The sequence below is a fragment of the Monopterus albus genome, unplaced genomic scaffold, assembly GCF_001952655.1.
Source record: "Monopterus albus unplaced genomic scaffold, M_albus_1.0 scaffold58.1, whole genome shotgun sequence".
NCBI classification, from domain to species: Eukaryota; Metazoa; Chordata; class Actinopteri; order Synbranchiformes; family Synbranchidae; genus Monopterus; species Monopterus albus.
In genome coordinates this window covers 2,473,484-2,497,717 of record NW_018127938.1, presented here as the reverse complement: position 1 = coordinate 2,497,717, position 24,234 = coordinate 2,473,484, and the positions used below count along the sequence as shown (strand labels likewise).

The following is a 24,234-nucleotide window of genomic DNA, read 5'->3' as shown; positions in this document are numbered from 1 at the left end:
AACTCTACCCTCACCACAGAAAGGTGAGCTGCCAGTTTGAGCTTAGAACACACACACCTGATGTCCACCACTGCTTGTAGGCTTGTCTGTCAGTTATAAGCAAATAGAGCTTGTCCACAGATACCAGTGCTCAAATGGGTTAGTAAACAGCATTTAATGGTAATAGTCAGGAAGAAGCCTTCTTGAGTGTTTGAAAAAGCAAATATAGGCTAATAGCAATGTGCCACAACTTGATTGTTGGAGCATTTTTAACTGCTTAGCATATTTATTTTTGGTAGCCCTCTAAGATTTCCTTATGACTGTCAGGAAAAAAAAAAAAAAACTGTTCACAAAGACTCTGTCCATCATCACAACCTGACAAATTGCTGCTGATTCTACAGGTTTGTGTCACTGTCAGTCTTTCCAGCTTTGACATCTTTAAAAAGCAACATATTTAGAGAATCTCTTAACAGTGATTTTGTCTAGGATTCCACCCATCGGCGGGGATTGGAAATGCCTGGTTTTCAGCGTGATCGGCCTTGACCGGTGACTGATCATTCTGAGACATCTGATTCTGTGCCAGTCAGATTTAGACCAAAAATGTAGTGTGTGCAGCGCGTAGCATGTCGCGTCCACCTTGAGCGAGGCTTGACCTTGTGTCCATATAAACTTCGATCAGACAACCCAAAGGCTAAAGGGGTTACAAAGAAGTTGTTCAAATACTTCAAGATCAATATCAAAGATTTTTATTGTCAATTCACTATATGTGCAGGACATAGAGAAAAATCGAAAACCTGTTTCTCTCACCTAATATTGAATGCCCATACCGTTTAAGAAACTAAAATAGAATAAAAGTAGGATAAAAAAAAGAGTAAAATAGAATAAGAAGACTAAATTAAAGCAATTAGGACAAAACTAAATGGTACAACCTAATAGGCTATGACTCAAAACTATGTACAATCAGTGACAGCAGAGCAAATAATAACAAGAAGATTGTCAGATGGTCAGCATCACCAGGGGCGCTGGTGAAGAGATGCATAGTAGCTTACGAGATGCACATGGACAGTAGTGCAAATAACCAACAGCAGCAGATATCACGGTAAAAACAGCAGCAGATTTACATGTAATATAACTGGGTTTGTGCAAACAGCAGAGGTAGTCTTTTTATGTTCTATGGTGGGTCACAGTCCAGGGGCAGAGGGGGGGAGGTAATGGACAGCGTTCATCCACCAGGCTGTGAGGATGCTGAAGCTGTAAGTCTGGTGGAGTGGGCCTGAAGACTCCGATACCTTCTCCCTGAAGGCAGGAGTCTGAAGTTGGAGTGTGCAGGGTGGGAGATGTCATCAGCAATGCTGATGGCTCTGCGGGTGAGGCGGGTGTTAAAAATGTCTGTAAGGGAAGGCAGAGGGGCGCCGATGATCTTGCTGGCTGTATTCACTATATGTTGCAGGGTCCTTCTGCAGGAGGCAGTACAGCCTCCATACCACACAGTGATGCAGCCAGTGATGATGCTCTCAATGTTGCCCCGGTAGAAGGAGCACATGATGGGGGGTGGGGCACTGGCTGTCCTCAGTTTGCGGAGGAAGTAGAGGTGTGTTTGAGCTTTCTTAGCCAGTGATGTGGTGGTGTTGGTCCAGGAGAGGTCCTCAGAGATGTGCACCCCCAGGAACTTGGTGCTGCTCACTCTCTCCACTACAGCACCATCGATGGTCAGTGGTGGATGCTTTAGAGGTTTTCTTCTGAAGTCCACAATGATCTCTTTAATCTTCCCCACACTGAGGAAGAGGTTGTTGTCCTTACCTGAGGACCAAGTTGGACTGTTGGAGCACTCAGAGCCCAGGTATAATCTGCCATCCAGAAAATACATTTCTGAGATTCCTATACCCGAACTACACAACCGACTGTCATCACAGTTAGCGGCTCAGTTAGAAGATGTTAAAGCCATGAGCGTCACAACCTCAGTTATGAGCAGCATCCTAGGTGATCCCCTTTATGCAGTTCCCTCTTTACTGCACCCTCAGTACAAAGACAAGCGAGACAGATTTTTCACTAATAATAAATTACTAATGCCATAATATTGACTACATTTTAAATGGTAAGTGTGAAATCTTGCAAAATCAAGGCCACACATTTATTTCTAATCCAAAAGTGGAGATTTGCAATAATTTGGAAAAGTGTGTGTCCTTGGCCTCTGACCATCTAGTAGATGCACTGATCCATCATTATTCATGTTTAATCTTTAGTTTATTAGTGCTAATTGTTTTACTGTGATGAAAGAACTCTTGTATCAGTTGTGTATCGGATCGGAACTGAGAAAATGTGGACTGACCCATCACTATACATGTACAGGTTCCTGACCAAGCAGGTGGATACGAGCTTGGCACTTGCAGATGCCGAGTCATGCCAAGTAATCCGATAGCGCATTACACATGATCTGCAAACCCACTAACAGTTGCCATCGAGTTTCTTCAAGCAGCCTGATGTGTTCCTCCAACCTGTAGAAAATGAAAATCCTTCACGACTCATATATGCAAAGCCCCACTTCTCTTCCCTCAGCGAATCATGTTTTCATCAATTAAGTTGACCAGTTTGGTCACGCACGATGGAGTCCATTACCATGTCAATGAGGGGAATGATGGGTAAGGAGACAAGAGGAATGGAGGAGGGTGCATGACGAGGGCTAAAACCTGCATGTGGACAACGTTCTCATAAAGACTTCTGAAGGATGGTACTGTAAGCAGCAGGGAATTCATCATTTTATCCCAATAACAAACCCAATCAAATCATTGCTCTGTTAAAGGGTGAGCATCCATAGCCTGTGTTGTTCAAACCGGACCATTAAACTTTACAGCCTTTAAGAACAGGTGTGCTAATCATCACACTCTACTCATTCTCAATTCTCGCAGCAATGCCAATTTCATTTTATAAGAAAATCGATATATTTGATGTCCAAGCATTTTGACTGAACAACTTTTAAAAAGCAACACCCACCAATTTTCTTTAGAAACAAACGTAATAGAAGGGGTCAACATTCAGGTTGAGCCAAGGGTCAGTTCTTTCAGTGCCGTTTGGTTGCATGGGTGGAGAAAATGCACATTTGCTGTGCAGTGGAAACTCAGGTCTGTGCACTTTTCTGTCATGTAACTGAACATGGGTTTTTAAATTAGCTCAGAAATACCAGGATTTATAGAACTGCTGAATGATTGTTGCCTTGTGCAGCAGCCCAGGTTCACTTATTGGCAGCATGAATTATTTAGCTACATCTGGTGCAGAGCAGAGACACCATCATAGGACTTGACATTTCAAGGATTCAAGTAGGATTTATATTGGTTTATTTATAGTCAATTTCCAAAACATGACTAAAGGCTTACAGGTAGCTCAGTGAAGGAACATTTCTGATTTAACTGACTGTGAAATAACCAATGTAAAAGGCCAGATCTGGCTGTCATTCGTCACTCTTCAACAATAATATGACTATATTGCTGCACAAAGAAGATCTCAGCGCTTCAGTACTGCTGTCATAAATTATAAGAATAATGAGAGTCGGGTGAGTTTATCCTGATACTCTGGTGATTACTGTGATTTTACAACCTTCTATGTAATAACAGCAAGATTTGGATTTATGCTACTGTGTCTGTCAGTATATTTGATAACTGAACAAAAACAGCAGAAACCCACTGATTTTCTCTCCATGTCTAATCCAGCAGACAGTTTTCCACCTTGTGTGTGTCCCTGTGTTAAACAGAGTGCGTTTTTTGTATCTCCAGAGTTTGGTCTAACTGCTCTCACTTGATTCTAATTAGGCACATCTTCAGACTCACCCTCGGGCTTGTATGAAACTAACCCGGACTCAGTTAAACTCTATACAGCAGACCCTGCTTCACTAAAACAAAACAATCCTCTACATTTGTGATGTACTGTTGATCACAAAAAGACTAGAAGGCAACAAGAGAGCTGGTTTCTGATCAATAAAACAGACATGAAAAGATGCAAAATATAAAAATAAACAAATGGAACTACAAAAAAAAAAAAAAAAAAAATTAATAGCGATGCTATACAGAAAGATCTTGATGGATGCTGTGGACAGTATGTGCTTTCCAACTGAGAGGCTACACACACAAAGTGCAGATCAGTGTGAGACAAGCACATGCACATCAAAATCTAATTACCGGTATTAAACAGATTCCAAGACTGCCATCCAACAAAGGAATAAACATAGGATGTTCAACAAAACCTGCGTGACCTGTTTATGGCTTTAATTTTAAAAGGAAACTCTTCTAATCTTTTATCGTTATGACACTGACAAGTTTACAGATGATACAGACAACACTGTGATCTCAGCATCATCACTGACTCAGTGCAACAAGCAGCTTGTTTTGTTGGTCGAATTTCATCATATGTGTGAACAGGAAAGCAGGGTGTTGCTCAGATTGGCTCCGTTTTGGTTTTCCGATACACATCTTCAGTCTAGAGCTGTGCCTTTAGTTCTGGCTTTTGGTCAAATCTGCCTTCACAGTCTGCCTGAGAGGATTCGACATTCCTGTTGTGAAATACAGCCCTTCGGTCAAACCAAACTGAAGATACCGAGCAGAACAGACCTGATGAGAACAAATGACAAGGCACATAAAGCTGGAATTCCACACATGCACATGCACGGTGCTCACCTGGCTGTTTCTTTTATACTTATATGTACAAGTAGTACAGTGTTTAGTTTGTGTCTGAGCCTGTCGCACAAGTGGAGTTAAAGCAAACAATCAACTTGTTTGACAGACGTTAACGTTTGAAGGAGGGGGGTGTGTTGGCTTCTCTGCAACGTACAGTTACACACAACACCCTGTTACTGTTCACATAACCCATAGAACAGAAGCATGACTCCACCTTAAGGCTCTGCAGACTTTCAACGGATACAAAACTGTCAGCAAGTCCAAAAAAGAGGGTCTGTTGCTAGGAACTACATGTAAAGCCAGCTTCATACTGCAGCTATTTCACTCTATTCGGAGTAGTAACTCATGTCTGATTTGTTTGGGTGACTGTTGTAGACGTTCAGATCTCACTAAACTTCAGGCATTCAGCAGAACCTGAAGTAGTCGAATGTGGAAAGTGGTTTCACAATTCAACTTCTTCAGGTTTGCTCTCTCAAGTCTCTTCCGACCTGCGGAGATAAAAACCATTTTTTAGCTAGAATGAAATAAACCTCTACTGTTTGAGGGGCTGCTCACATGAACAGCAGTGAAGCATATAAATTGAATCTTGCAAGAAAAAAGGCAGAGAGGTGCAGTGAATACGATAATAAAAAAAGATTTAATTTTTATTTTCTGCCACTGCCTGTTGACTTAGGTGAAGAAGTTTCCATTTGTGCCAAGTGTCACAGTTGTCAGAGCCAAATGGCACCAGATTTACTCTGTCACAGCAATTCTGACAAGCTTCAAATTAAAAATTAAAGTGCACATCCTATATAATACAGCCCTGCTGTATCAGGCAGCTGTCAAAAGTAAAACTGAAAACCGTGTGTCGAACACTACATCACGGAGCCATCCATCCACCGACCGGTCCGTCAGTGCTGCTGTGTGTTTAGCTGACTCGCAAAAATGTTTTCTGCTGACTAGGCAGGTTGAGCAGAATGAACAGTCCCAAAGCAGAGAGGTGTCAATAACATCAGGAGCAGGCAGTAGCAGCCCGTCATCATGAAGTGTAGGCTGTATTCCTGGAAAGCTGCACTTATGCTTTTCTCACAGATTAGGTAACTTTAAATTGTGATAATAGACACTACAACTGATGTAATGAGATTGTTTACTCTGAAAAATGAAAGTGAGCAACAGTTTGTAGATCAAATAGTCACATAAAAATGGCTAGTTTGGGCTGATCCAGTGAATTTAACTGGGTATTATTCCAAAAATTCTCGATACCTTGACTCCATTACCAGTTCCTAAACAATACTTTCCAATTTTACCCAACAATAGACATACATTCAGTATTTTGGTACAGATCATTAGTTTTATTTTTCAATTCCTTGGCCTTTTTGTGCACTCAAAGCAGCTTCATAACATAAAAAGTAAACCTAATTACCACAAGCTTAGGTTCTGTTAACATGCCATAAAAGTATGAAAGTTCAATACGCAGCACCACCCACCCCCACTTATTTCATAATGAAATAATCCCGTTTCCTTCCCTATAGTCAGAGTGGTTTAAGAAGGAGAGTGACGACATGTCCACTGACACTCTAAGAACCAGTTTTGTCAGTAATGGCGGATCATGGGAACATTGAATTGTTCCAAACACTAGGAGCAGCACCAGAGAGCTGCACCGACTTGGCTGCTATCTTCTAAAGTAAGAAGTTGAAATTAATAGCAATAATTAATCTTGTGAGCCTTGTGATAGACTGGCGACCTGTCGAGGGTGTACCCCGCCTCTCGCCCAGTGTCAGCCTGTTATAGGCTCCTGCTGTTATCCAAAGCATGAGTCACATGACCCGCTACTGTTTTTGAGCCCTCGCTGCCCCAACTCTATCTTAAGGGCTCTGGCTATATTCTTTCCTTTTCCACAAAAAAGCACCTCTTATATTAATCTATCATGTTTTTTTAATCTAACTCTGTACAGAACTGATCCATGAAGAACAACTCAAAGAATAAGAACAAGGAAAAGGATGGAAAAGGGGAACAGAGAGGGACACAATGAGAGAAGAGACCAAGGTGAGAGAGAGAAATATGGAAAGGAAAAGAGTTTCACACTGTGTGTTTGCCGTTCTTCATCCCAAGAGAAAACCTCAGGCCTCAAAGTGATGGGAGGGGAGCAATGCCGCAATCTTTAAACTGAAAAGCAGGCAAGAAAAAAAACAAAACAAAAAAAACCACTGGGCGTTGTTTGTGTGCACAGAGATACTCACAATCTTGTATCTGTGGGCAAAGAAGGAGCAGTTGCGAGGAAGAGAAGCTACAAGACGATACTGTAAACTGTACAGCCCCGAAACTAAAACATATGCTGCTCTTTCTGCTTAGTAGTTCATTTAAATCCCATTGGGAAATATGCAGACTCATTGCAAAGACTGTCTATTCACCACTGCAGAGAGAGAAAACGGTGTGTTCTCGGACGAGAGAGGGGAGCAGGTTTCATTAATGATGAATTCAAACATTTTCAGTTACTGTATGTGGTATAATTTCCAAAAGCTAAAAATCCCACCAGGATGAAGCTACTGTCTGTAGAGAAACAGTGGTCTTTATGATCCCGCTGACTCCATACCATATCCTAATTTTAAACAGTTTTTGTTGCAATGTGCTCACATTTGAGGGATTACATAAAATACAGTCAAAACAGCCAGAAATCATCCTAACAAGGCCTGAGTTTTGGGAGCACAGTTGAGGGACACCATTCTCTCACAGTACAATGAACCAAGGAAAAAGAAGAGCTGCTCATAGCAGCTAAATTAATTTAAAATTGTTGTGAGAGGTGGTGAAACAGCTGCAGGAGCATGAGAAATCCATTAAATATTACTTGATCACTGCGTTAGGGGGCCCCAGGGCAAATAGGAGCTGTGGGTCCCTAATGAACCCCAGTGCCTTCCACCTTCTCTTTGCATTTGGCCACAGAAAGTCAATGTCCAAACTTACCTTTTTCAAATATCTCTCATGGGGAAATTCTGTTGTGCATACAATCCTTCTGAAAATGAAAATGCTAACTAGGCCGCACTGATCTTTACAGAGAAAGAAATTAAACTACAAATATTTAACAGTGCCTTAGTATAGGCACTCCTTAATGCTAAGGATGTACTTAATTATAGCTGATGGGTTTCCCCCTGTGGGCTACGACCACAGAGCTTCAACAAGAAAGGACGGTGTGCCGTGAAGAGGCTTTATGAGCAGCTGTGAATGTTCTTCAGCCAAACAAGAAGAGGCTCAGTGTGTGACTTGTTCCCAAGTGGCTGTGCTGGCTAATTAACTAAAAGGTTGATCTGTATTATACAGTTATTTGTGTCAGAACGAACACACACCCTATTAACTTAAATGATCAAGGAAGTAGATTATTTTTTTGCCTATGTTTTGAAGGCAAGAACTGTAACAAAGCCAAACATTTAATCTTCTCTGCAATACAGGCACACAGCAGCACTGGAAACTCGTCTTCGTGCCTGGCTGAAATTCTGCTGTTCGTCTGCTTGCCTCCCTTCCTGCCAGTCTGCTCTCATTCACTTGCTTTTTTTTTTTTTTTTTTTTTAAACCGCCTGCAGCACAAAGATTGCACTATTACACCATCTGTGGAACAAAGATGGATGTTTATCAGGGAAAAAAAAGGTGCACAACTGTACAACACGCTGACAGCTACAATTAGCAAGCCCTCAGCATTATTATTATTATGCATCCATTGAGAACACATGCATATCCATAAACCAAGAGTTTTGAGTCCTGCTGGCCTAGTATTTAATTATAACACCTGCTCTTTTATAATTACATTGATTTTTAGATGATGGAAAAGCAAAGATGAATCCTCATTCAGACAAAAGCAAAGAAGGTTACCTGAGATATAATTTAATATTCTAGCAGACAGCAAAACAGAATGATCCATAGGCAGCCACAATCACTACGTCAAGCAAAAAAGTCTTGTTACAGGATCGATACTGCTCAGGATTTTATTTCTGTATCTTAATATGCTGATTTAGTTGAACTAAAAATATAAATAAATAAAACTACTGTGTTTTGTAGTCTGATGAGGCAAGACCGTAGAAGTAGGGCACACCTGAAATAGACGCACCAGGTGTGCAGGGGCCGAGCGAAGAGGATAAAGTGAGGACAGAGGAGGAAACGAGAGGGAGAGAGCCCCCCTAACAGCAGACAAAGTCACTAGGGGATGACAGATTTCGCTCCTCCACTTTACACATCTGTGAAAAGTTGCTAATGAGGTTATTAATTACTGCACATCAATTAATGCCATAATTCATTAATTATTTTTTGGGTAAGGCCCAAAATAAGGTCTGTGGTTAACACAAGGTAAACTGATGTTCAGGTTTTATTCTACCATATAAAATACATCAGTAAAAACTAGTCTTGTATTTTTTCTAATGCTTTTACACTTCATAAAAAAGGCAGTTGCTAACAAGTGGCTAAATGAGACCACGAAGGTTGTCGGACATATCAAACATCATCACGCCAAACATGGAGTCTTACCTACTCACTAGTCCACCTTCACAGCTGTGTTGTGGTTTGTGTGCACAAACCACTCGAACCGACACAGCCGTGATCACTAGCTATATCGGGTCACACCAAGAGGAAATCAAATTACAAGCTTGGTGGTGGTGACAATGAAATCCTGTTTGTTTGAAGCCTAACAACAGCTTTTTACTTCTGGTGACTGTATTTAGGCTCCAGAAATCATAAACATTCAGCAAGCTCATTTTCACTGGCACTGTAACATGTAAGTATCTTAAACTTTTGGCACATAACTTATTTTCTGCAACAATCCAGCAGCGTCTGGGGACAGAGTAGCAGAATGGTTTCCTCCCAAGTCTCATACAAACACTAGCTTGAGGTCCAGAACTTGTATATTGCATTTAAAAAAAAAACCCTCACAAAAGACTTACAACTTTGAACTGCATCTCACACCCTTTATCACTAGATCATGCTTGCTTGTTAAAACAAATTAATATTCTCCATATTATCAAGAAGAGTATTGTTATGGTCTTGGTACCGAAATTCAGGCATCATATAGGCCGTAGAGAAAACACAAGGGTAGGTAGCAGATTTATGTCAAATACAGAGTACTGCAACTGCCTCAGAAAATAACTTTAAATTTAGCATCACTGCAGAACGTGACGTTATCCTTGCCTACAAGAACAATAACAGTGAGACTGTTTTCGGTGCGGGAGAGGGCTGACTATGAGATTGATCTCTATTGTATGCAAGCGAGTCTCTGAGGAAAACAGCAAATACTTCAGCATTAAACTCGGTTCTCCATTGAGAATATGGATGAAAAGCTTGGTAACTCAGGGCCGTGAATAAGTCATGTGTGTGCATGTGTTCTTTTCCATAACCTCCATCATTACAATAACTAATTTAATGCGTTTGCTCGACACTTACCCAGAAATTGTTCTGAAAGGAGGCCATCTTCGCTCAGACTTACTGCAACCTGTAAAAGAGGGGAAAAGCTGACGTTAAAGGTCTTTCAATTTGCTCGAGCCACATTTTCTCCACATCACTGTCTAAGGGCTGGTGAGAACGAAGAGGACGGTGTCTTTGGGGTTTCTTGTAACAATCTGTAAAACTGTTTTATCTCCAGCTTTTTCTCTGCCCTGTAACAGTCTCTGCAAATTGCACATAAACAAGCCTCCACAAAATCTTGGCTTTATAAGAACTCCTGAGACACTGAGGGAGAACAGAGGGGAACTTAACAAAGGATAGACTCTAAGGAAGAAAGCGGGGTGGAGGAGTACCAGGAGAGATGGGGGAAGAGAGAGGAAATGGAAGAAGAGATCAATCAATAGAGGGAACAAGGCAGAAGAGATGGAGGTGGCCACCAAGGACAGGACCCCAGCTTGTGAAACTGGTAGCTGCAGTCTGCACAGGCTGAGTCACATTCAGTCGCATGCTGCTGTTGATCAGCTCACATATGTGGCTGCATCTGTCTTATCAGCTGACTCAACAGTCATGCTCCTGAGCAGCTGCCACCCATCACAATGACACAAAACCTGACTCCACAAAACTTTAATCTGAGGGTTGTCATGAATGCAGCGTTTTAGTGACAAAGACCATTTTTAAATCGATGGCAGGACTGAACACACTGTGGCAGCAGCAGCAGCCGAGAATATACACTCTGCTCACCTACTCTCTCTCTCACACACACACACACACACACACACTTAAGAAATGCACACATGAAAAAGCATTGGAATTCATTTGGTTGTGGCTCTCCAAAAGTGAAGGTGCTTCCCCAGGGATGCCCTCACACAATGTTCCTGTTATCTGTTCTTCTGCTCTGTGTGTGTGCGCTGACAGCCTTTTCCCCATATTGGCTCTGACTCATCTCAGGCCTATTGACCAGGCATCAGGAAGCAACAAGATAGAAATAAACACAGCGAGACCTAGTGTATGCACACAGACACACACCTCACACCTGGTTAATTAGCTCAGCAGCAGGACTGAAGGCCCCTGCAGACATTCGGTTTGGCAGAGCTGGACAGGCTGGCATGAAGGGAGGAGAGATGCAGAAAGACAAACAGAGATATTATAGAGCAGGGCTGCTGATAGTTCAGTAATACCTTTTATTATGTTGCAGCTGCAATGACCCCTACATCACTGAGCTTTGGGCTGCAAAAAACATTCTTTTCATTATCAGCTGGTCCTTTGGTGCACAGAATGTCAGCAAATGGCAAAAGATGCTGACCACAAGTGCCCAGAGCCTACGGTGACATCTTACAATGTCTTGTTTAGCCCAACACGCAACTTTAAACCAGAAGATAAAAGAAAATAAAAAAAATTATTCCGATTTCAGAAGCCAGAACCAGCGACGTTTTGCCATTTTTGCTCAACTGACTTAAATTATCAATTACAGTTGCTCTCGCAACTTTTGTCTGCAACTGTGCCCCCTTTTCTATGAAATGACTGGTTAGATGTGGGTAAGTGTCAACAAAACCACATGTCAATCTCACGGTGGTGCTAGATGAAAAGTCAGAGAATCACCAAAGTCAAAATCGTGTTTACATTCAGTCATGCTTTATTTACCCATGTTTCTGACTCTAGTAAGGAGTAGGGTGACACAAGACACAGAGAGTGAGAGAGAGTGTGGAGAGAGAGAACAGCAGCACAGTCACACAGATAGTAAAAGCAATCATATCGCTGGCACACAGGCAAAAAGAAGAGGCAACCAGCCTTATCAATGGAGACACACTAAGCTCTTCTGCTCTCCACCACCCTCACACACTGCCTGACAACACACAGATGGCTGCCATGAAAAATTGGGACTTATAAAAGCAGATGGGGAGGAGCAAAAATAAAAATGGAACTGGGTTAAATGTAATGACACAGCCAAGCGTGGAGTCAAGATGCTCCACAAACCTCTGAACAGCCACATTTAGCACAATCTCAGGGAGCAAAGCAGGAAGGAGACAGAAACTAAATGACACACAGGAATAGAGCAGTTCAAGGAAAAACAACAGGTAGAGGCGAAAACCAGAGAGGATGGAAACAAGCTGGGTGAACAATGAGGAAACAAACACAACCATATTGCATAATCAGGCAGGTCAACGAACAGGTGAAGGACAAGATGAGACAAAGTGGGGAACATGAAAGTCTTTAGCAAACTGAGCCAGACCATCTAGTATTATGATGACCTGTTGATGGCACTAGATGAAAAGTCAAGGGATCATCATAATCAGTTCACCTGTGGGGATCATGAATGTCTGCAAACACATTCAGTTGCTGAGATTTCAGGTTGAACCAAATTGGTCCAACTGACCAACTGAGAGATCAATATAATGATACTGTCACCCTGGAGCCGCATCACTGACATGATCAGTGCTTTTCACCTTGAACTATGTGAGTCAAACAAATACGATGAGCATTATGGAAACAATAATCAACAGTTTAATCAGTAAGGACAATAAGTGTTACAGTAGCTGTAACTCTAGGGCCTGTACATACTTTTCAAAACCATCTTTAATGTCGTTACTATATTTAACACAACAGCAGTGCAGACATATTTCTATTTCTTAAGTGCAGGTACGAGGTGCCAAGAGAAGGAGGACAATGGCAAACAGGCGAAATTCACGAAGCAGATGAAGTGTCACAGACGCCTAGTACACTGCATATCAGCTCGTGTGTCCTTCGGTATTAGTTCTAAGCCTGATTTGGTGAAGCATGGCGAAGGGATCATTTGTGTCAGGCCTTATTTCCCCTTTTGTCACTGACAGTGTTCTGCACTCATCTGGCACATCCACCAGCATGGGATGACTCACTGCTGTGGCTGGTAATTCAGAGCAAGACTTCACTATGGACGGTTAGTAGTTTCTATCAGAAACAGAAAACCTATTTGGGTTGATATGATCAGTTTCCAGTACAGGCTGTGGATCATCTGCACAGATGTCAGTCAATCCAATTTCTTTATTAGTCACATATTTTTGAAGTGCAACAAAACAAAGAACTCGTGTCAGCACACATTTGACATTTTATTGACTCTACTGCTGCATCATCACCGCTGGTCAGACTAAACATGATAAGTTTATTAATTAAACAATAAGTTTATTAATTCATTTAATCTATGCACTGATTTTTTTTTCAGTCCTTGGGAACAATACATGACCAGTGTCATTTGCAACTTCTTATCAGACATATTCTCAATTAGAAGCAGCTATAAACAGCAGCTGTGTTGAACGAGAGGTGTTTTGTTTATAGATTATACTTCTGAGTTCTAGTTCATCTTCTTTCTCTTTTTGAATGGCAAATACAGATACCGCCAACTGCTGGCAGGGGGGAGGTATTTCTGTCACGCAGGTGCAGAAAGTACCAAGTCGGCCATTGGCTGTCATCTGTGTGGTGTGTTCCAGTGTCCCCTGTTCAACCCAACTGGCCCAGACATAGCCAAAGTGAAGCGATGCGACATCAGCTTGGTGCGTCTCTGCCCTCAAAGCAAAACGCAGGTTGCTTGGTGAACTGAGCGACTGAGACAGAGAGAAACAGTGAGACAGCAAACACAACAGACAGAAGGCTGTGAGAGAAAGGAGAGAAAGCAGAGAGTGGTGGACACAACCCAGGCAGTCAGCTCTCCATTGTCCTGGTCTGAATGTGCTTTTGTCCCTGCAGCTTACAACCTCGGTCCAGTCCAGTCTATGACAACATGCCAGGCGGGCATCACTTCCAAGCCCTGGCATGACCAGCTTTGAGAGAGCAGACAACGCTCAGCATGACGACAAACACAATACATGTCGAGGGCCATACACAGGTTCGAGATGAGCATGTGTGCACCAGTGCAGCTGTGAACTGAGTTTAACACTGCAGCTGATTGTATGTATATGGGGACAGACTGAGGACAAATTTCCAGCGCTTAGTCACGTACCAGTTGTAGTGTTTTCTGTTCCTACACCCTGTTTTCACCAAAGGAACTTTCCCTGGGGAAGAGAACTCTTTTGCAGAATTTAGTCCCTCCATCTGCATGTTCATTGGAGGAGCCAGGGTCAAAGTTTAATTCTGAAGTAGTCTGGAGTAGTTCCACCCTGAGAAACAGTCCCTAGTCGTGGATAGTGCTTTCTAAGGGTCCAAAAACTATCAGGGCGAGGCCTGTGGACTGACCCATTTATATAAATATTGAGTCTATTTTACACACGTGACATTTTATTCACCCAAAGTTGTTTACATTTCTCAAATTCCACCTCTACAAACAGCCCAGGTTCCCCTCTGTCCTCTGGCAGCCATTTTGGAAGTCAGTAACATAAAATCTACATTATTCATGAGCACCTATCCTGACTGGCTGGAGGCAATGACTCTTGATGTCTGTAGAGGGGAAAAGCACACGACAGTGTATAGAGATACAGTATGAACCAGAGCCTGATCTTGAATGGGAAGGAGAAGACCCTGCTGTTGCAAACTGGAGACTTCAGCTGGATGTTTCAGAACCGTAGGATTGTGTTTAAGCTTCCAAACGTAGTTGGAGGCAGCTAGCTTAGCTATTTTCATTTAGCTCCCCATGTTCTCAGCATAGGGGTGTGCACGGGGTGGGCTTATTACCGCATCTCCAATTTTACAGTTGGGTGTGACGTCACACTGGGAACAGCTCACTAATTTATAATTAATCAACTTATAATCTGATTAATGAACTATCTCAGCTGCACTTCTCTGATGCCTTTTATCTGAGTAATGAAGAGAAAAAGATTAGATAGCATTTTAAATACTTTTAAAAACCAGCAGTTAAGAACATCATTATGGAATCCAATGTTGAATTAATATGCTTTTTAAGCATGTCATTATATTTGATATTTCTCTCCTCATGGCTGTAGCTGATTCCATTTTAATTCTAAGGCAATTAAAATAATCTTAAAATGAAATCACCCTCCATGCTGCTTTTCAGCAACTCAGCACAATAATTTTCTTCTTCTCATCACTTTTGCCAACTGAGCACAACACAGCATAAAATGAAACAGTAACCCAGAAACAGACCCAGGACCAGTAAGCTGGGGAGGCTGCTCCATCATCCTGCGCACAAATCCACCCACCAGCCAAGAGGGGACCTCGGCCGGGCTCGTTCACAGCCTCAGGCACAGCTCACGGTTTTAAACAAGGGGCTTATGCAAGATTCACCAGCAGGATGTCACCTAAATTCCTGACACATAATCTGAACATGACTCAAACTATACCAAGAATTAAATGCACTGTAAATCAAAAGTCTTGAATTTAAAGTTATACGAGTTTTGTTTGTGTTTTCATAAAGTAACAGGTTAGTTTTTCTGTTTTCTGCCTACTGCATACTTCCTGCCTCTGGGCCCTGGCCTGCTTGGCAGCCTACATAAGAAAAGCCACACATGCATAATTAATATATGTCATGGGCACCATATAATGTACTGTAGGAGGGCCAACAGGGATGGAGGCAGGCGGGATCAGCATCAGAAGATTCTTATGGGTTAAAGAGAGAGAAAGGAGTCATCATGGAAGTTAAGCGTCCAGCTGATTAACTATGCATGGCTGCAAGTGTGCACATGAGCATTACTGTCCATTTGAATATTTAAGCCAAATGCCCGCTTAGTAGGTTGTTGTTAGATAAAATGTCTAGTCCATTCAAATCTAAATGCAAAACAGGAAGCTCTTCTTATTCACCTGCTTCTTAGTGTTCTCTTGCCTTTCACCACTTTGTTAACCTCTACTGCTGATGTCTACAGTGGCAGCTACAGCTCAGGCTTCAGAGGCGTTTATGGTTTAGCAATTGGCTGCGTGCTATGCGGTTGTGAGGAAACAGTCAGCAAAAGCCCCAGGGAGTCACCAGAGGCTTGGGCAGCTTTAAACTGCCTGTATTATCGTCTCAGGTAGCTGACCTTATGCTCTGTAACTACACATCTGAACTGGAATGACTCCTAAGGTCTGTTTCATACTCTATGCAGTCTAAAGCTGTAAACTCAAAGGGACACCATTGCCATTTGGCAGTTTATTGACACCAGAAACATTTCTTCTGTAAACTAAATGACAGTGCAGCATTTCTGGCGGAAACACGTGACATACAACTTGGTCGATACAATAGCTATGCAAGTAAGTGTCAAAACCTCCTTGCATAGCTGGAAGAGTTGGCGGCTGCATAGATTGGGCAGAATATGGAAGCGTGTCAAAGTGTTATTGCTTATGAACAAAATCTAACCATTTTTCTGGGACAAAAAACAAACCACCACCACATCCACTTTGCACATTTTAAATACAAACTACAAGTTAACACTGACATATACAGACTCTACACTGGATGTTTAGTGCTTCCACGGAATGCCCAACTCCTCTCCACGTTGATAACCTCACCACAGTGTTATCACTGTGCCTAGCCGACACTGCTGCTGTGGATCTGGTAGACAAGTCACACAATGTGGGTCAGTGTTGAAATATTGTAGAGCTATGCAATATGCCATCATGCAATATTTATCATAACCTCACTGGTACTGTGACAATGCTCAGGGCACACTCAATCAGCTAACAATATGCCCAAGCTTCTGCTCTTTAAATAAACATCTCCATTACTGCTCATACTAGATCTTTACATTTAATTATCAGGGTTAGTCTTAAGGCTTTTGGTGCTAGCAACTGCAACGTAAGGCTAAAGCAGAAATTTTAAAAGTAGCCATTACGTAGAAAAGTACAAATTTAATTGAATATCGAAATGTCAATCTGCCGGTGACTCTGCATTAAAAGTCAAGGATTACCAGTTAATAAAATTCATGGACATCAGTACCAAATATATAGTTATGTCATTTTAATAAAAAAACAAAAATGTGAACCTCATGGTGTTACTTATTTATCTACTTTACATTTCATTTGTATTTTGTGGCATTCGTGTGGACGGCAAAGTAAGAATTTCATTGTACAGGGAAACACGTTTCCTAACTGTGCATATGACAAATAAACACTTTGACCTTGACCTTGGTGGCACGAGAACAAGGGAACAACCAAAGTAATTGGGATTAATCCTCTGGGAACCATGAATGTCTGCACAAAACTGCATGGCAATCCAACCAGTAGTTGCTGAGATGCACCAGTATCAACAGTGTGGTGGACCGGCCACCCAACGAGCAGACCGACACTGCCATCCTTAGCATTCAGACCAGTTAATAAGAATAAAAGCGATCCACATATTTAGAGCTAAGTATTTTTTATTTAAGACAATATACAGTACTTGCCCTTCTAGGCAGAGATTTAACTTGTGGTCCAAGTATAATCATAGATATACAGTATTGAGGAGCCTGAATAGATGTTATAGAAAACAGTGAATGAACATTAATTATCAAGAACTTCCTGGAACCACGTATGATTTACCTAGATCACACCTGTAAACTGAGGAGAGGGGAGAAAAGGCAACTGTTCCTCTGAATGCTGGTGCAGTTTTGTAATCCAATGATAGTGAGTACCCCTCACATCTCCCCATCTCTTTTCTCTCCATCCCACTTACAGTGACTCACTTTCAAGTCAAGTCCCGGCAGCCAAAGTATCACTATATGATTTTTTTATTTACTTTGTAAATAGTGTCAAATATTCTTTATTGGTAAGCCTAAGTCATAGGCTGACATGATTATATGAACTTTTTAGTAATCCTCACTACAAAACAACCTGTCCTATGATGCAGAAAGACCATTTGACTCACTTTCTCAACACTCCGCAGGTCTATCTCCTGTTCAAGTCAAGGCACCAGGGAGAGTGTTGTTTACTTTTTTGATATCAAGTCCTGGCAGCCTTCAACTTAAAACTCCTGCCATTTGCTCTCAGAGACTGAGAGATAAACAACAATGCCTGCAGACAGCTGTGCTGTGGTTTGTACATGCACACACTGTGGCTTATACCATAGCTGTTTGAGAATTAAGCCAAATGTCACTGTGAAACAGCAAACTTGTACCTAGCAGTCAAAGGGGAATTCCAGTCTGACTGCCTGATCGAAACAGACAGCGTATGATTTGCACCTTCTAAAAGTGATGCAGTGAAGCAAAGTGCCTGCCTGAAAAACTAAACTGGCCAAAATTATCATCTGTCTTTCGCTTTTGAAAGTGTTTCACCCAACAAATTATTAATAGAATCAAACAGAGTGGAACTGTGCTTTGGCTTAAAAACAACAATTTGTATTAATTTAATGACTGATAGCATAAAGTAGAAAGTGACAGCAAATGTACAGAAACAGTGGGTGGCATGAAACAAATGTCCCCAGCCAGATTCGAATCAGGGTTGCAGTTACAGAAGTCTTTTTACAGGAGCTAGGTCAGGGTGTCTCCAAGTTAGGTAACCACTCAGGTGAGCAAACAAATACCTGTCTTACCTCTAAGAGTTCACATATCCAGGACAGACCAGTTAGAACTTGCAGACATGAACAGTTTTCTCTGCCTAACCTAAAACCTCATAATGGGTCTCTGGTCTGTGATGTCAAGCATTAAACCCTAAACTGGTTCTGATTCAGTTTGCTGAGTAATCTGTTCTTTCACTTTTCCCAAATAATACCCAAGACATCTAGAGTAAAAAGTGAGCCTTAACATTACATTTGCATGGCCAATATTAAGAGTTTTGTAAAAAAAAAAAAACAAATGAAGGTTTAAGGATTTACTGTATGTTTCAGTGGCCAAAGTATCACTATATGATTTTTTTATTTACTTTGTAAATAGTGTCAAATATTCTTTATTGGTCAGCCTAAATCATAGGCTGCCATGATTATATGAACTTTTTAGTAATCCTCACTACAAAACAACCTGTCCTATGAGCAGAAAGACCAGTGAAATTCAGTGATAGTCATTTCAACACACAACCCAAGCTGTCTAAAACATCAGCATCAGCTCCAAAAATTCATCAGACAGCAGATGTAGTCTCTGAGTGGGAGCCAAAGTGTCAGATAAATGTATGTTAGTAGGGCACATATCAAACATCAGCCCAAAAAAAACCTTGAACCACCTTTGCAGGAGATGCTAAGCCTGAATCCGTCTACAGAAACGCTAAGATATATGGATTTGTTATACTGAACACTACCTAATAAAGTTTCAGGATATACATTATATTTTAAGCTTATACAGTTACTTATCTCTCATAGAATTCTCCTACAACATTAGCTAAATATCCCTCTGTCCATACGTCAAACAAACGAGTCCACTAGTGCTGCCAGTTTCAAGTCAACAATGTCAGAGCCACGCAACTCGATATGTTTAACAGCCTAGCGTTAGCTCAGTGTTTCCACCAGCTACTTAATTATATTCATGATGCACAAGAGAATAAAAAAACAAGGAATCATTTACTACCTGTGTAGAGTTTCCAGACAACGTTTATAGTGCATTTTCCATCTCCAGTCTTTCGGTACCCACGGTGCAACACTAGCGAACACGCTGAGCGGTCTAAGCATAGTAGTACAAATTCACCAGGCAGTTTTTAGTGTGCGCGCAAAGTCACGCCCAGCTCGACGAAGATTGGCTACTCGGTCTGTCAAGCAGAGGGAGACGCGTAGTAGGCATAGCAACCATTGAAAGGTAGGTCTAAGAGAGTATACAAGCAGCCCATTGGCTAATACTTCTCACGGTAACGCCCACAAAATACAGCTTATAGAAATGCAATGGACAAGAGAAACCTGGCTTTTGCATTCTGCATTTCTGGAATCAAATGGAACAAACGGAGGGCAAAATTCAGCTATTAACCTCTGCGACCTACTTTATTATAGCCTTTTCTAAGAGATCTACATCAGAGGTTACAAACGTTGGACGATGAACTATTCAGGTTTTGAGAAATCTGGAGTTGTGTGTGCATGTGTACTATTGACCAGTGTATATGACATTTGGCGCTGCATCTATCTATCTATCTATCTATCTATCTATCTATCTATCTATCTATCTATCTATCTATCTATCTAACCCTCCGTGTGTTTTATTGTTGCATGATTTTATTAATTAGAAATATATATTTTCTGCATAAGTGAACAGGTTGTACACCATTTCCCCAGAAACTTTGCCTTCATTTGGAAGTTTTGGGATCTCCATTTTAATTTAAAACAAAGACCTGGCAGTGGCCCAGAAGCAGTTCTAAATGTTTTGGAGGCTAAAGCCAGTGTGAGAGAAGGCACACAGTAGAAACAGATCATCAACACAGAGGGGTATACATGTATATTTCCTTTTGCATACAGTCACACCAAGTATGAAGGTATAACTTTTTTTAGATGAAAAATAAATATTCTGATTTGGTGGCTTGCAGCTCAAACATTATCTTATGTTATGACCTTTGAAGTTTAATTTTAGCACAGTTTTAACCTAGATGTATAGTCTTGTGTGTTACCAAATATGTGATAGAAGTGCAGCTTGAAGGGTAATGAGCATGTCCATCATTCTAGCACAGGATATATTTTAGGGGTAAAGTGACAGGAATATATTTAGCTTCATGCCACCTTCCTTATCAAAGTGAGATAAGATGGCTGAGATTCTGACAGCAGTCCTGGAGGAGGTAATGGCAGCAGCACTGCCAAGGTGCATGTTGATTGACAGTGAGGAGGTAAAACCATCCTCTTCATTGGTTCTTCAATAAGACCTGTAACATACAGTACATATGGTGCAGTGCATTCTGAAATATAAAGCCCATGCAGTCTATCAACAAGTCATTCGATGTGGTTGACTACTCCACTATTGATGCTTAGTGTAATGACACATACTGTGTCTGCTTCAATTTGTTCTTGCAACAGAAGGGCCTCATCACAACTCTGCTGCAGCAGCCTGAGTCTAGACTTCTGAACTGCTACTTCTCCAATCATTTTTAAGCTTTTCCAATAGTGAATATCTATCCATCCATGCATTATCTATACCACTTATTCCTGAGTAGGGCTGCGGGGGGGTGGGCTGGAGCCAATCCCTGCTGACACTGAGCGAGAGGCGGGGTCCACCCTGGACAGGTCGCAGTCAATCACAGGGCTGACATGTAGACAAACAACCACGCACATTCACACTCACTCCTACTGGCATTTTAGAGTCACCATTCAACCTAAGCTGCATGTCTTTGGACTGTGGGATGAAGCTGGAGTACCCAGAGAGAACCCACACAGAAAGGCCCCAGGGGGTTAGGCAACAGCGCTAACCCTGCAATCAACAACCAGATAAAGTGACTGGTGCTGAATATCTGCAAAACCCACAAATTAAGTCCTTTTACACAGAGGTTGCAGCTAGTTGCTATTTTTGATGACATTACGAATGTATAACTGTGCTTTGTATGCATGCAGCTGGTGTTTTGTGTGACACTGAGAGGCCTCCTACATGGACAGCTGTTATGACTCACTGCTGTGCACCTTCACAGGTGATTACGAGCCTTGAGAGTTCTCTGCTGGAGGCAGTGATATTTAATGTGATTGATGCAATATTGAAATTTATACAGGGTGCAGCAGATCATCATGCAAAAAACAAATAACTCTGCACAGTGTTATAGTTAGTGTCTACTGTAGTAGCTGAGATGTCATCACTTCCATCTTCAAACCGAGCTACAGCCAGGAAGAGAACATTTGACCACAAGCAAACATAATTTGTCTAGTGCTGCTTATCATGATGCGTCATATTAGATGACATACAAGAGTGTGGCATAAGGTTATACATAGATCCTTTATGTGAAGAGTCTGACTGGCTTTGTCCCCCTCACTTCCATCTGCATAAGCAAATGAAACTGAGGATAATCATTTGATTCTTTTATTCACAGTAAAATCTCCCAAATAAAACAATACTAGCTGTTGAATTTAATTACAACTCATTAGTCCCAGCCACCTGTTGGTGTCTCTATTCTTGTCCTGCTTGAGTGTTACTTCAGACACCAGCCGATATGCTTGCATCTGTCTCCCTCTAAAGGTCCTTTCTGATCATGTTCTCATTTATTATATCAACACACTGTAAGCATTTTCATTATTTCAGCTAGATTTTGCAGATGCCAAATGAAGGCCTGCCACTTGTTAGGATATCAGATATCAGTTTTCTTCTGACTGCTCAGTTAAGCTTGTTGGCTACACACATGTACAGATGAAAACAAGAACTGAAAAGACACCGGGAGCTTTACTTGAGGTTTTTTACTATGTTGATAGCAGACTAAGGTTGTTGTGTTATTTCCTGTTGTGAACACAGCTTTAGTGTGTGCATTTTTGCACACAGCCATGAATTTAGTGAGCTTCTATTATCAGCTTGGAAGATGGCAAGAACAACATTTATCTTCTGAATGAGGCCCAATGTGTACACCCACATGCTCTGCATCACCTCTTCTCCTGTGTGTCTCTGTGTATCTGCCTCTCATTGAGCTCTTTCCAATCATCGTAACTGCTTGAACAGCCTGGCTGATTAAAGCTTCCAGAACAGAAGAAGGCTGCCACTGCTCACAAAGCCCAGACACGGTTTTGGATACAAAAAACAAGCAGAATATCTCCTCAGTGGTCCTCCCATCTCCCCAGGAGATCCAGGGTGTGCAACATCCATCTGTGGGAATAAGTGCCTTGTGCTTCACCTCAGTGATATTACTGCCTTTTTGCTGGCTGTCCCTTTGTGCCAGATGTCTGTCTCTGTGTACTGGTTGGCCTGCCAGGGAGAACCATCAGGACAAAATTTAGGAGAGGAAGTCACAGCAGCTAGCTCTTTTGTAAAGACAAGTAAAATCAAACGTGATGACTGGTGATAATTTTGAGTTATTTGTCAAGAATATCTACATATGACATAGTATAGTCTTATCTACCTCTGTAAAAAATATTTGTGTCTTTAGACATCATTACAGTGCATCTCACAATTATTTTCATTATCAATTGATCTGCTGATTAGTTGTGACAATCAATGAATCGCCCCTTGTTTCAGCCCTTATGAGATGAATGTTGGTGTTCCATCTTTATGCACCATAGAAGCTTCAAAATCCAAATTTTGGGAGCATAATTATACATATTATATACATGATATATTAGCACATACAGTACAGTATACTAATATACTGTATGACAAAACAGCTTCTACATATAGCAGCTAAACATTAATTAGGACCAAAAGCAGTTCAAACTTTGCAGTGAGATCAAGAGCAGAAACTCATTTCACTTGAGACATCAAACTACTGCAGAGCAGAAAGGAAACTCAGACAAGCCTGTAGCCACAAGGGGGTGCACTGATGCTCCTTTCTAAACTTTCGACTTCAGCACTTGCTTCTCAGCATGGCATGGGTTCTCTCTGAGTCAGTGCTTTTCATATTAAGGTTAATAAATAAAAGTGCTGGGCTTTGATATTTCCCCATTTCATTCTGCTAATGGATGAATTAACTATCCTTCTTAGTGTCCTGACTGGTTAGTAGGGATAGTCGTTTCAACCCGACCCTGTTATCATTTTTTCACAAGTGCAATAATTATCACTTTTCCTCTAATTGGACCATGGCATGATGGGAAAATACCACAGGCATGATACAGTGCACTTCCAACCACAGAATACCGACAGTGCAGACCAGACCTGAATTATAAAAAAATACTTCAATACAGCAATCAGCCTGGTTTATTAAGAGCGATGCTGCCTATTGTTCCCCTATAATGAGGGAAACCTATAGTAATACTGCAAAGTTTAGAAGGAGTCACATCCAAATCTAGTAATGTATATGTAAATTGATAGAGAGGGGTCTCTAGATAAATCCTAAGGGTCATTAACTGGTAAAAAGTAAAGAAACAAAGACATATTTCTGCTTTGCAAAATAGTTTCGGACTTTCTTAACATAATATTGAGAGGAGCCATTTTGCCTAATGAATATTTTACTTGTTGTTTTTTGCTAATATAATGTATTTCTGCCTTGGTAAAATGTTGAATGTAAGACCTTTACTTGCAATTATATGTAATACATTTAAGAAAATCATTCGAATACATCTTCCACTACTTGTGATTGCATATTATCATGGGTCATCATTACCTTTATTAGCAGTGATACAGCATGATGAACATCAGTGGAACAAACTGAATATCAGTTGAGTCACTGGAGAAATTAAGTGCTAAACCAAACACTATTCATTTTTTCACTTGACATTAGTTAAGTTATGTGATATGGTATTGATTTGACAAACCAACGCCATGATGACATGTAGGGGTTCGGTTCACCTGTGTATGACTGA

General features: G+C 41.2%; 1 protein-coding gene across 1 annotated transcript in view; it reads right to left on the bottom strand.

Annotated features, from left to right (window-relative positions):
* Nucleotides 1-19,532, bottom strand: part of fcho1 (FCH and mu domain containing endocytic adaptor 1) — a 45,659-nt gene extending 26,127 nt beyond the window's left edge. The window contains 2 exon segments of the mRNA XM_020602727.1: nt 10,041-10,089; nt 19,406-19,532. Coding sequence (XP_020458383.1) covers nt 10,041-10,067 — 27 coding nt within the window. The 5' untranslated portion in view covers nt 10,068-10,089; nt 19,406-19,532.
* Between the last annotated feature and the right edge of the window lie 4,702 nt (nt 19,533-24,234).